The sequence below is a fragment of the Calidris pugnax genome, unplaced genomic scaffold, assembly GCF_001431845.1.
Source record: "Calidris pugnax isolate Ruff unplaced genomic scaffold, ASM143184v1 scaffold435, whole genome shotgun sequence".
NCBI lineage: Eukaryota > Metazoa > Chordata > Aves > Charadriiformes > Scolopacidae > Calidris > Calidris pugnax.
Genome location: NW_015091240.1, coordinates 3000844 through 3013098, shown reverse-complemented (window position 1 = coordinate 3013098; position 12255 = coordinate 3000844). Strand labels below are relative to the sequence as shown.

Here is a 12255-nt window from a genome sequence, read left to right as displayed (position 1 = left end):
GGCGCCCCATTGGCTGGGTGTGACATCACCGGCGGGAGCTGGGATTGGCGGCGCGCGCCTGTGGTGTTTGGGCCTTTGGGTTTTGGCTTTGGTCAGGCGCACGTTTGGTGTCTGTACCTCAGGAGCTGACAAATAAAAATATGATTACAGAAAATGCCCCGTGGCAAACCTTATTATGGCTTCTGAGATAACAGATAATGCCAATTACTGCGCAGGGCAGTGGTGACATTGAGAGGAAATCCCCTGCGGTAATGAGCAGCGAGGTGATTATTTCATTTTATTTTTATTTTGGTTGGGTTTCATTTTATGTATTTTTTTTTCTTTTTTTTCTCCTGAGCGTGCACAAGAGGGGGTTAAGGCAGGTTCTTTATGAATATTGATAAATGACAATTATGAGGGCCCTTTCTCCTTTCGTTGCCTGGGGCTCTGCCTGCTCGCGTCCGCGCAGGGCTCTTGCTGAGGCGTGCGAGTGTGTGTGCCTGCGTAGGCACGGGGGTGTGTGACTTAGAGGGCTGAGGCAATGAATAAGAGCTTTGTTTGGCTTTGCCTTGTGTTCTTTCCGTCAGTGCAGGGGAAAGGGGTAAGGCTCCTTATAAAAAATGCTTCAAGATTTCACAGCAGTAATGCCCGAATCTCTGGTATATTCCTGCAGGCAGGAGCTGCAGACCACTGTCAGTAAAGAAAGCACGATTTTAGGGAGAAACCTGGGATGTCTTCGAGAAACAGAGATAGCTGAAGAATGCCAGGTGCCATGTTCTGTCGGATAGTGCCACCCTCTTAGTGACTCCTGCTCTGCCTTGCTTCGTTTATAAGGAGCATGCTATGGTGCTCTGCAAGGATGATCTGTCGAACACTTAAGACTGCAGCAGCTGGACAGTTTGAAATCATGACTCAAGGCCTCCAGATGTGAAACTAGTCTAGAAATTGTGGAATTTAATAAGGTTGGTTTCTGGAAGCTGAGATTCACCAATCATTGCCTGAATCCACGAGTTTCAGGTGCGTGATTGAGACTCACTCTGAAACAGTGAGGAATTTTCAGATTTCCCCTGTAAAGACAATTGGAGAAAGCCCATCAAGTACAGCAGCTGCACTGCCAAAGGCAAGTTACCAGCTCAGCTAAAGTCAGAGGACATGTATTTTTGTAAGTTTTTGTATTTTTATATAAGCCACTAGAAACTCAAAAATGGCATAGTCTTATTGTAATCATAACCAGGTAACATTCTCTGGCAAGCACAGCAGTGATGGTCAGACCTGACAGTCTGTTCTGGCTTTGAAATACATGAATATATGTTTTGAGGCAAGGCTGGTAGGGAAGAACAGTATATTTTAATAGATCGATGGAATTAATTGTTAAAAAGCAAGCAAGGTTTTATGCATACAAATGCTTCTCTAAGTCTCCATATATGTTTATAAATGTTGTCCTTTTTCCTAGCTATAACTGTATTTGTTCTGCAGAATTCTCTGAAAACTTACTAAATTTGAGCATAGCAACCATGGCTCTAAACAAAGATTCTTCTGTAGATAGATACAGGCTACACATTTGGATCTCATTTGCAGAAACAAGAGAAAGAAAGATTAAATGCTTTTCCTGCTTAAAATTAAAATATTGCTTCTTATACTATTAATTATTACTGATAAATTATTTGGATCATATCAAGCACTTTTAAGAGGCATGCTGAAGAGCAATTATTCTGTGGTCCGGCCCTCCTGGGATTTTGGGGTCAGGAAGAAAAGCATTTGCAAAGTAGCCAACAATTTGATTAGTACAAATGACCTGCAACTGCTCCAATTAGGAGGTTTCTTGGGTTAGAAATCTGTGACCTACAATGAGTTGTCATAGAAACTGATATGAATGTTTCAGCTCAAAAATCACTTTAAAATAAGGGGTTTGTTCATCATCTCGTGCAGGTGACATAGCTCCTTTGAATTCAAGATCTGGAGTCTGTCACCACACCAAAAATCTTCTGCTAACCCTGGATGACAGGGAGAGAGTATTTTACTTCTCTTTTTTATGTATGCTGCAATTGCCTGCAGTACAAATCCGGGAATATTCCCAGAGCAGGGGGATGGACTAGAAAGGCAATGGAGGGAGCTAGAGGAGCTGTCTGAATCGCATCACGGGGAGCAAGCAGAAAGCTAGAAGTGTGGCCAGTGTTTAAGTGGGAAGCTGGAACATATTAATGCATATGTGTGCCTTTCCTTTTCTACGCACCACCTCCAAGAACTGTGCCCGTTTCCATGGGACAATTTTTTCAGACCTCTCTCTGTATCCTTGTGCTGCAAGGGAATTGTAAAGCCTTTGTTCTAATCTGTAAAAGAGGGATGTTACAGAGAGTCTGGCAGTGTGTGCTTCCCCTGTCGTGGCTTGTTTAATGGCTCCCTTTCACTTACACACTCTCCCTTCAACAGCCTGCCTTATGCAGGCTCCTGGAGCTAACTTCTTGCTCCGTTGTCTTGGCTGAGGAGCTCTGGGCAGTCTCTGGCCACCCTGGATCAGGGTTACGCTGACTTCTTCTGCTGTGCTCTATTTCTCTTTCATATTCTTTCTCAGCTTATGCAGGGCTCAATAGGAGAGTTTGCCATGTTTGTCACTAAAGATGCTGCTTTCTTCTCTTCTGATTTTCCAGCTATGTGATAAAGCCCCTACAGCTTTAGAGCCTTTAGAACAGTGAAAGGATAACGAGTCCTCTGTTCACCTGCAGAGAGAGGAGTTGATGCGGTCATATAAGACATGGAGAACCAGAGAGATCAGCTGGAATGGGACCAAATTAAATGCATTTACTCTGCAATGTACCATTAATGCCAAGTAATTACCACATGCAGTGGGATTTTTGTTTTGTTTTGTTTTGTTTCATTTTGGCACAAGAGAATTCTTTCCAAATATGAATGCATGAGGCTGTCCGTGCTGCTGGGCTCTTAGGTAAATTGTAACAAGCCTTCGCTATTCCCATATGTTCCTCTCTCTTCCTTCTGCCGTTTGAAAAGCTGGCAATGGAAAGATGGGAAATGCAAATGCAGAGAGGAAGTCTCATTCCCAGTGGCAGTGATGCTGGTTCAGGCTCTCTGGTGCAGACTCCTGCCTGGCTGTTGCCTTGACGAATTCAAAGTGGTCCCACGATGGATAGCAGAAAAATGGATAGCTAGAAGAAAATTTTCATTGGGGCATAAAATTCTCTGGTGGTTGAGTGTGCAAGCACTGCCTGAACCCACTGGCACCTTGGTCTCTGAGAGGAGTGCTGCCACAATGCAAAAGTACTCATGCTGCCATGAAATTCCTATGCTAACCATCCATACTGGGCACCAGGGGCTGTGTTGAAAGAGGGATGCAGAAGGGTCAAAGAGATGGAAAACTGCTCTGTGACAGTTGTTCTGTTTTAGGGCCGAGTCACCAATGAATGCCCACACTGTGCTCAATGGGCTATAGTGAAGAGCTATACCAAGATAATTTTTCTTTGTTTTGTTTTGGTGAGTGTCTGGAGAAAAAAGAAAAAGCAAGCAGTGAGGTGAAGCTTACTCCACATTTGGAATGTGGATGGTGGCATCCTCTTTTTCCTCTCTGTCTTGCAGTGGCCCTCCAATAAAAACCAGAATATATTTGCCACTTTATTGGAATGTCATTTTCCCCACTTGATCCTCCCTAAAAACCCAGGCCTAAAACAGTCTGTGTTGTAGATCTGATGGGAAGACAGGATGAAATGGGGAGGAGACTCCTTTCCATCAGTGAATACTGTCCTCATTTTCAAAGGTGTCGTCCCTCCCTTTTCACCACCTCTTAGTGGTCTGGGAGTGGGACTGGTTCAAGCTTCACATATGTTCTGCTCCAGCCAGGGCCCGTGGCAGGTCTGCTTAAGGCTGGGAGCCTTGAGGCCTGGAATGGGAGCATTTTTGCATTTCTTTTAGCTTGCATTGTTTTCCTGAAATAACATGAGATGTTTTGTAATGACTCTGCATCCAGGCTGGAGAAATGCTTGTGGACATCCTGTGCTTACGTAATGCTGTGCCTTGATCATTCCTTCAAATTGCCTTCTCTCTAAAAACCTATACAATTTTAGGATAAGCAAAGAATTTCAATTTTTAGGTACAAAAGGCACATGTCAGCAGTTGCCCGCTATAGACTGAGCATGTATGAGTGATACCAGCCAGTGCACAAACAGTGGAACAAGCACAGGCAACAGCACCCTCAGCCTGTACCTGTTCAGAAGTCAGCCAGGAGCAGTTGCCAAGACTGAAAAACAACCGTAGCCACTGGAAAACCAAGCACAGTAGAAGGACACACACTCAACTTGAGCTACAGAGAGGTTTCTTGTTTCATAGCATCAAACAAGCACTGCTCACTTTATAGGGAGCCATTAGCTTGCCACTGAGCCCCATTCCTCAGACAGGAGAACTTCAGTGCGTCTCCCCAGTCAAATGAGATCTTCCCAGCACCCCCATTAATGAAACCAGTTGTAAGATGAGAACTGACAAGGATGTCTGCTGGAGGAAAGATTAAATCACACACTAGTGTCTCATTAGTGTACAGCTTTCCTAGCTTGCCTTAGGACTGTGGGCTCTTCATTTCACTCCTGGGGCTGGAGCGTGTTCGGATTTGGCAGATGTTGACCATCTTGCCTTTTTCCAGGACTGCTGTCCTTGATGATGGTATTCAGGCCTTCTTTTTGTGGCCATTAAGTGCTCATTCACTGCCTCTGGAACATTTCCTTGTCACTCATCTCCTGCTTTTTTGTCAAGTAGGTATGACTATCTTGGTATTTATTATATGGCTAATAAGTCTTCTGTCTCCAGTTACTGCAAAACTTTGATTTCTATGAGAAAGATAGATTTGATAAAGCACCTTTTGCTCTGTCAGATGAAAATATGCACAAATCTCAATCATGCTGCTCCATTACCTAGCAGATTGTTTGCCCATGGTTAACAAAGTCACTTTAATGCATAGGGTTCATCATGTTAGTGGACGTTTGGAGAACAAAGTGTATGCTCTTTAAAAAGTGAAGGGGGAGAAATCATAAGACTCAGTGCTAAGGTAAATGACCGGTACCTGCTTTGAACATGTGCCATTTTGGAAGTCCCCTTTGGAAATACCTGTTACATTCCCCAGGTGTTCTGTTACAGTGTACTCTGTAGAATTGACCTGCATTATTTACAAGTTGTCTGTAACTGATCATTCCAGACTTCTCTTCAGATCAGAGGACATAATTTCCAAGACACTGTCATGCCTCTCATGTTTTTCCGAGAGGGCAGAGACTGTCCTTCTTTACAGTGCTAGAGAGGTAGAATTATACTTGTGTGCATGAGTGCTAGAGGAATGTCTTAAAAAGTGAAGAGGAAATGGCTGCCTTCCATTATGGATGTCACTGGACTATACTGTCCTCATGCTGGTTCTTTTGCTGAGTTCAGTTTCTGGTCAGGGCACCTGGTTTTAGTAAACCCGTGTTGCAAATGACTGGTTTTTGCCTGGCGTGTTGTTGGCTGGCCGTTTCCCACAGGTTTGTGTTCTGACTGCGTACCGCATCTGGCCATTCTGCCTGCAAGGTTTGAGTGCTCATCTTCAGAGCTTTTATTAGCAAGACATCAAAGACTCATTTTCCCTACTCATAAGCAAAAACAAAGAAGAGATTCATCTTTAGCCTGCCTGAAGTGCTTTTCTCATCTCTGTGACTCTTCAAGAGTTGCAAATAAAAAGAAAAAAAAAAGCAAAGTCATCACAAATTTTGTGGAAGATTTTTGTCTTTGGATATAAAATGAAGTAAATGTAATAGTTGTACAAAAGCACTTGAGTACTAAGAAGCAGACATGGCTGCACAGTGTTGTTGGCTGTGGGTAATGGAGATGAATAAATTAGTCAATATATGGCACCTTTGGTTTAGAGCAGGAGTTGCCATCCTGAAGATAATGGCTACCTGGTTTTTCCCATATTGCCGATGAGAGAATCAATCTTTGATGGAAAGGAGGGAATTCTCTTCCTTCGCGCTGCAGGCACCCTCGGTTATAAGTAGTGCTGTGTTGAAGGAGTTTCTCTATCAGAAATAATCTCCATCATTATTTCAAAGCCATATGCTAATGTAAACAGCTCCTAATAGGGTTTTTTTGCAGTAGCATTTACACCAATGTAAATGGTCTTTTTCTCTAGATATCACTGTTTTGTTTCCTGTTGTTGACAGAATATATTAATGGTGTTGCCTCCTACTTTGAGGAGCTGGCATATGGTGGAGTATATCAGCCCTAAATCCAAGCTGAAATTCTCCCTCTACCTGTTTCCCTTAGTCTCTCCCTCAGATTGTGTTGGTATCACTGGAAGTTGAAGATGTTCATTTCCTGTCAGGGCACTGCAGGCTCAAGCCTTGCATTCATAGAGAGTGGGCATGTGGGATATGGTCTAGAGTATTGCAAAGATTGAATCTTGGATATGTGTGTTCTCCTGCTTGGGAAGGGGAAAAAAAAAATCAATTAAAATATAACAGGTTGGATGCTATGCTGGATAAAGAACAAGTTTTGGAGTGGGAAAGCTGTCATGGATAATTGAACTCATCTTTTGATCCTGTCTTTACAGCCACAGGGATTTAAAACCAGAAAACCTACTGCTGGATGAAAAGAACAACATCCGGATAGCAGACTTCGGGATGGCATCACTGCAGGTTGGGGACAGCTTGTTAGAAACCAGTTGTGGGTAAGTGTCTCAGAACATATTGCAAAAATCAGTGATAGATTCCAGACATAAAATTTGTCTATACTAAGGGTTTCAATAAAGACCTGCAGACTTACACCATGTATTGTTATTTCCCAGCAAGATAATAAATTGGTATGATGCCCGTAGTGTATAAGATAGATAAAAGAAGGCTTTTTAAGTGCTTTACATTGAAAAGCAGGCCTCTGTAGGTGTCACATGGATATAAAAATCAAAGTTTCAGGTTTGGATTCATCTGCATAAGCTGGTGTGTGTTTCCTTTCACTGGCCATATAATTTTGGGGAACTGAAAGTAGTAGCATTGGTTGTTTTAAGAAGAGGCTTTAAAAATATTAGGGGGTGTAAAAAAAACTTATGTAGGGGCTCTGAAATGGAATTTGTATGTCCTGATTAGGCTGCCTGCTTGCAGCTCTTCCTGTTCATGCTCCACACTGCTTCCTTTCAGCTCACATGCTGGATTGACAGGGAGGCAGCAAGGTCCTTTGCAATTACAAGCAGGGCATGAATGCAGATGCAAAGCAGACTGCTTGGGGGAGTATTGCAGGGGCAATCTAAAGACATTTCCATGGCAATACAGTTGCCAGCAAAAGCTATCTAGGAATTTCAAAGGGAGCCAGCAATAAGCCCAACAGCTTAGCAAAGGCTGGGTCCCTGGTCTGGGACAGGACGTGGTGTCCGGGGATGATGTTCTCTCATGGCTATCCTGTCTAGGGGCACCACTGGATCATTCCCCCCTCACCCCATCCATAGCTATAGCTTGGTGCAGTGACCGTGCAGGGGGCTGCTGCAGGGAGCTGTGGCAAGGGCAGGCAGCAACTGCATCGAGCTGCTGCAGCCTGGCACCACTACACCAGCTTTTAGCTGTGTCTGAATTTGTTATAACAGCGAGCTCAGCAGCTGCAGTTGCAGAGAGTACCAGCAGATTTCCAGTTCTTCCCGTACAGACCTTCTCCTCCTGGCCTTTGGGAGTGTGAATCTGATGACTCCAGCCCAGCCCCATCCTCAGCTGGTTACAGTCCGTGGCTTTTCAGTCTGCACTCTGAACCGAAGCAATTCGGGGTAGACATGGAGCCATCATGGTTCCCTGTGCAGCCCAGCCACTGCCTCTGCCCTCAGCTGTACAGCTCTGCTTTCCAAGTCATTAATAGTGCGTAGCAAAATTATTTGAAGTTCATTATGTGATCGAATGCTGGTTGATGAGTGCACTGAGACCCACCCGTTCCTTCGTTGTCCATGTCAAGCCGAGATTTGACCTCTTAACAGCACAGATGAAAAGCAAGGAGCTATGAGCCCACACATCTGTTGCTTGCAGCTGCTTTCAAACCTTCCCTTTAGATTAGGAAATGAAATCCTCCCTGCAGTTACCACAAAGTCTCTATATTCTTTAGATAAAATTTCCTCCCTTCTTTCCATGAAAAAGCCAAAAGGAAGTATAAAAACCAACTCGGTCTCACATTGCCCTGTAGGATTTTTCAAACTCCTGGGGAACTTCTTGGTAGGGTTCTTGTTCTTGTTAGCACTGGGCTCTGTCATCCAGGTCTAGAGTCTCAAAGGGAGACTTCCTTTCCATAAGCTGTGCTGGAATTCAAACCTCCATCCTTCAAGCAGAGCCAGCCCCCACATTGCAACCTTAAAACGCGCTAATAAAGAAATCAATGTAACGGAAGAGACGTGCCTGTAATAAACAGAACACAGCAGCAACACTACGATCTCCTGCCTTGCAGATGCATTTTAAGTGTGGTGCCAATCACTAGGCCTCTGTGTGAGCTATTACACCACTTCATTAATTCTCCTGGCATGGAGCCCAGCATGGCTGATACTGGTGTCTTATGATCTCTCTGGTTTGGGGGGTGAAGGGAGGAAGGAAGGAAGGGATATATAACAATATGCCACACTGTTCACAAAGAAAGGCAATCCAGTTAAGATTCCCTTTCCCTTGGAACACATACAGTAACCAACCTCAGGGCTTTTCAAGGCAGTAGTTTTACCTACGCTTGTAGTTGGTACTTTCAGCCAGCATGAAAAGGAACAAAACAGAGTGAATCATGGCTGAAATACTGAGCTTTAATGAGATGCTTTTCCATGCACCCAGAAGTTAATTTCCAGAATGGTTTTATCTGTGGTGTGAACACTGATAATGAGATGAAACGGTAACATTTCCATTGACAGTCACGCAAGGAGTCTCCAGGTATTTCTGTCAGTCAGAGTGGGAGGATCAGATGGGGTTGAGCCGTGTGATGCAGCCAACTTTGTCAGTACAGCAGTGGTTAGAGCACAGTCAAGAATTCCTTGCTGTCACAAGTGAACAGCTAAGTTTAGTCCAAAGTTCGGGTGAGCTTTAGGTTACCACAGAGCCTTGACTGGCTTCATGAAGATAATCATGTAGGCTGAAGTTTGCTGTATTGAATACCTCAGAGTCAGTGTTTTCTGGGAGCTGTGCCTTCAAGCTGCATGGTTTTCTGTATGGAGAAAACCATAAAAGTTCAATCCAGTTGTGTTTGTGTAGGAGAAGGAGGTAAGGATGGGCTTGCTGCTTCTTTCACATAATTTGTCACTGACAGACTGTGCATTGGGCCTTGATTGTAATGAATCCCCACTGCAGGAAATATATATTGCGTAAATCCTGCATATACACAGCACAGAGAAATAAGCTGCAGATTTAAATACGTGTCTTTATATCCTTGAGGGGAAGATGAATTGTGTGTAGGGTCTGCAGGAATAATTCTGCACAGCATTTTCTGCAGTCTCATGGAGAGATGGTCCTTTAAATGCCAAAGTGATACAGTGAATCTCTGCATTCTATCAGGAGCAGAGGAGGTCTGTGAGCAGACAGCAGACAAGGAAGGAAGCAGAAGATGTAGTAGGATGCTGCTTCTATTATTTTACATCTCTTCAGCTCTCCCTCCTCTTTACCCATCCAGGCAATGACATGAAGAGACACTCCCCTGTCTCTTTTCACAGCAATTCTTCCCAGCATGCTGCCTCGCAGTGTTTCAGAATGGTAAATATTGTCCAATCCATCCTGAATTGTCACTAGGCAAGAAGAGTGAGTGCCTTATGGTTAAACCTCTGGACTGAGACTCTGATAATCTGAGCTTGATTTCTGTCTCTGCTGAAGGCATGCAGGGTGGTCTTAGACAAGATGCATTACCTTTCTCTGCTTCAGATCTCCATCTTAGCAAGTCATTGCAGCGCCCAAGTTGCTCTGAACGTGAATTGCAGTCATTTCTAGAGGAGTCTTGGAAAAGCAGGAAGGGTTGGGACATTCCCTGTACCTTGTTCCCTTTTCTTGAACTAAGAGGGCTTATGGCTAAAATGAAGTACTGAAAGAGGATAGGATTCTGGGGAGCTTGTAAAGATCGTTCTTAATTCCCCATTGCTCCTTACAGAAACCTGGCAAAGTAAATTTTGTCATCTCTTCACTTCTCTCCATTTCACTTCATCACAGCTTCGAAACGCTGAGTCCTACTGGATGGAGATTGTTGCAAGCTGCCAGGTGACTGAGAACCCACAGCAGTGCTAGTCTCTGTGCTGCCTGCCTCCAAATATCTTTACCCCAACCAAGAGCTAGGACAGAGCTGACATGTAAATGTAGCTGATTCCGGCACCAGACCCCATCTCTGCAGAGGCAGTCAGTGCGGAGACTGACACCACTGCTGACAGCCCCACAATTAACTGACTGTATGCAACGGTTCCCCCGTATTGGTGTCTCCACAGGGAACCCCTGCTCTCATCCAGAAAACTCTGTGCATGTGGGAAGAGCTGATTATGGTCTTATTGAGAGTGAGAAGAAAGCCTTGCGCCTGTCGGTGGCATAATGGAGTAAACAGCAACTTCTAAACCCAGCACAGTCAATTCCTCTGCTCTCAGCTCTCCCTAGCAATTCCTAGCAACACTTTGCAGACCCACAGATTGCCTGGTTCTATTAAAAAAAAAAAATCACATATTATGATTGGTTACTGGATCTTTTTGAACTTAAGGTATGTAGAACAACCAATGCATTGTGTGTTTGTTAGAAATGCTGGCAGAGATCATCTACCTCCTGATTGCCTTACACCTGTATTTGGTGTATCAGCACACCTGTCATGAGTAGATAATTCAGAAGAGTGATATTCAGTTGCCACACACCTCAGTGTCCAAGCACCACTTCTGATTTTAATGACAAGACATGATGCTGCACATATACTTTGCCCTTTATAATAAATCTGTGCATGTTGTCTAAAACATATGCAAGTGTCCTGTATCCAGGTATTGTTAGGGTTGCAAATTTAAGCTCTTAAAATTGGAAATGCCAGAATTAGTACTTTTTACCCAATCTCATCGAGAGCTTCCATTACCAGCACTGCGCTCCCCTCCCCTTCCCTAATTTGTACTCTAGTCTTGCTGACTTCTCCCAGTCATTTATGCTCCATATTTGGTCCCAAATCACAGATCCTTTTCTCTTTTCCATTAGGTTCCAGCTCTAATTTCTCCTACCTGGTTGTCCTAGTCAGTTGCTGTCAGTCCTAGGTCTATTTCCCATTGGTTTTGCATTCACTTTATTTTAAAGTTTGGTACCTTGTGATAACCCCCAGCCATAGCAGCTCATAGTATCAGTTTCAGGTAGAAAAATTGTTCTGTGAAGTGTTACCAGTGCAGGTAGAATTTTGATCCTGATGCTTTAGAGAGAGTTTCTGCTAGTAAATGCAAACTGCAGTTTTCTAGTTTGCATACATTTTTCTAAAGAATGCAAACAAATATGTCAGGTTTTCCCTTTGCAGTTGAGGATAGTAGAAATTTTCTTTTTTTATGGGAAAAAACATTTAATTCAGATTAGATTTATATAGCGGAAATATATTGGCCTGTTCACAAGATGCATACACACACAAACATAAAACCAGTCTGAGGCAGACAAAAAGCAAGGAAAACTGTTGTTAAGTTGTTAAATTGATGGTAAGTCATAAGCAATTTAAAATGAGGATTATAAAGGGAAATACCAGACAACCTTATTAATAACCATTAATACCAGCCTCACCTATAGTACATCCTAAGGTATGTTAAAGAGCTTTAAGTCTGCAAAATGAAGCACTGAGAATTTAAGATGTGGTATTCTTCACGTTGCCAGTATAGCATTGACTTAGCCCATGCACATTAGGATATGGCCATTAACTACAAGTTTGTACAGTTTTTTTCCAATAAATCTTTGCCTCGTTTGATGTTTGGATGCTGTGGGGTGTTTTTAATAAACAGCTATTTAATGTTTGATTTTTCCATAGCTTTCATTTTATGGACCCATTCATAATTTCTGCTCACCGCATTCAAACCTTGCTATGAATGCTAGATAGGATTTTTATCATATTATCTTAGGTTTACAAACATTAATTATACTGTTTTCATATTATATTTGCCACATTGATTTGGTTATTTCCATTTATACGAGGACATGTGATTCTGCAAAACGCAACTCAAAATTACCAACCGGTTTTGAGTGTGTAGTTGGATACTCTGGGGCCTAATATCTCAGAATAGTCAGTGCTTGATAACAGTCCTTAACTTGTACAGCAGAGTGCCTGCCGACTGCAGCTGCTGCT

At 43.2% G+C, this 12255-nt stretch overlaps 1 protein-coding gene across 14 annotated transcripts in view; it reads left to right on the top strand.

The window, feature by feature from the left end:
* Positions 1-12255, top strand: part of BRSK2 (BR serine/threonine kinase 2) — a 325870-nt gene that overhangs the window by 232885 nt on the left and 80730 nt on the right. For all 14 annotated transcript variants that reach the window (XM_014960001.1, XM_014960011.1, XM_014960006.1 and 11 more), the window contains exon 5: positions 6551-6667. In XM_014960001.1, coding sequence (XP_014815487.1) covers positions 6551-6667 — 117 coding nt within the window. The remainder of the gene's footprint in view (positions 1-6550; positions 6668-12255) is intronic.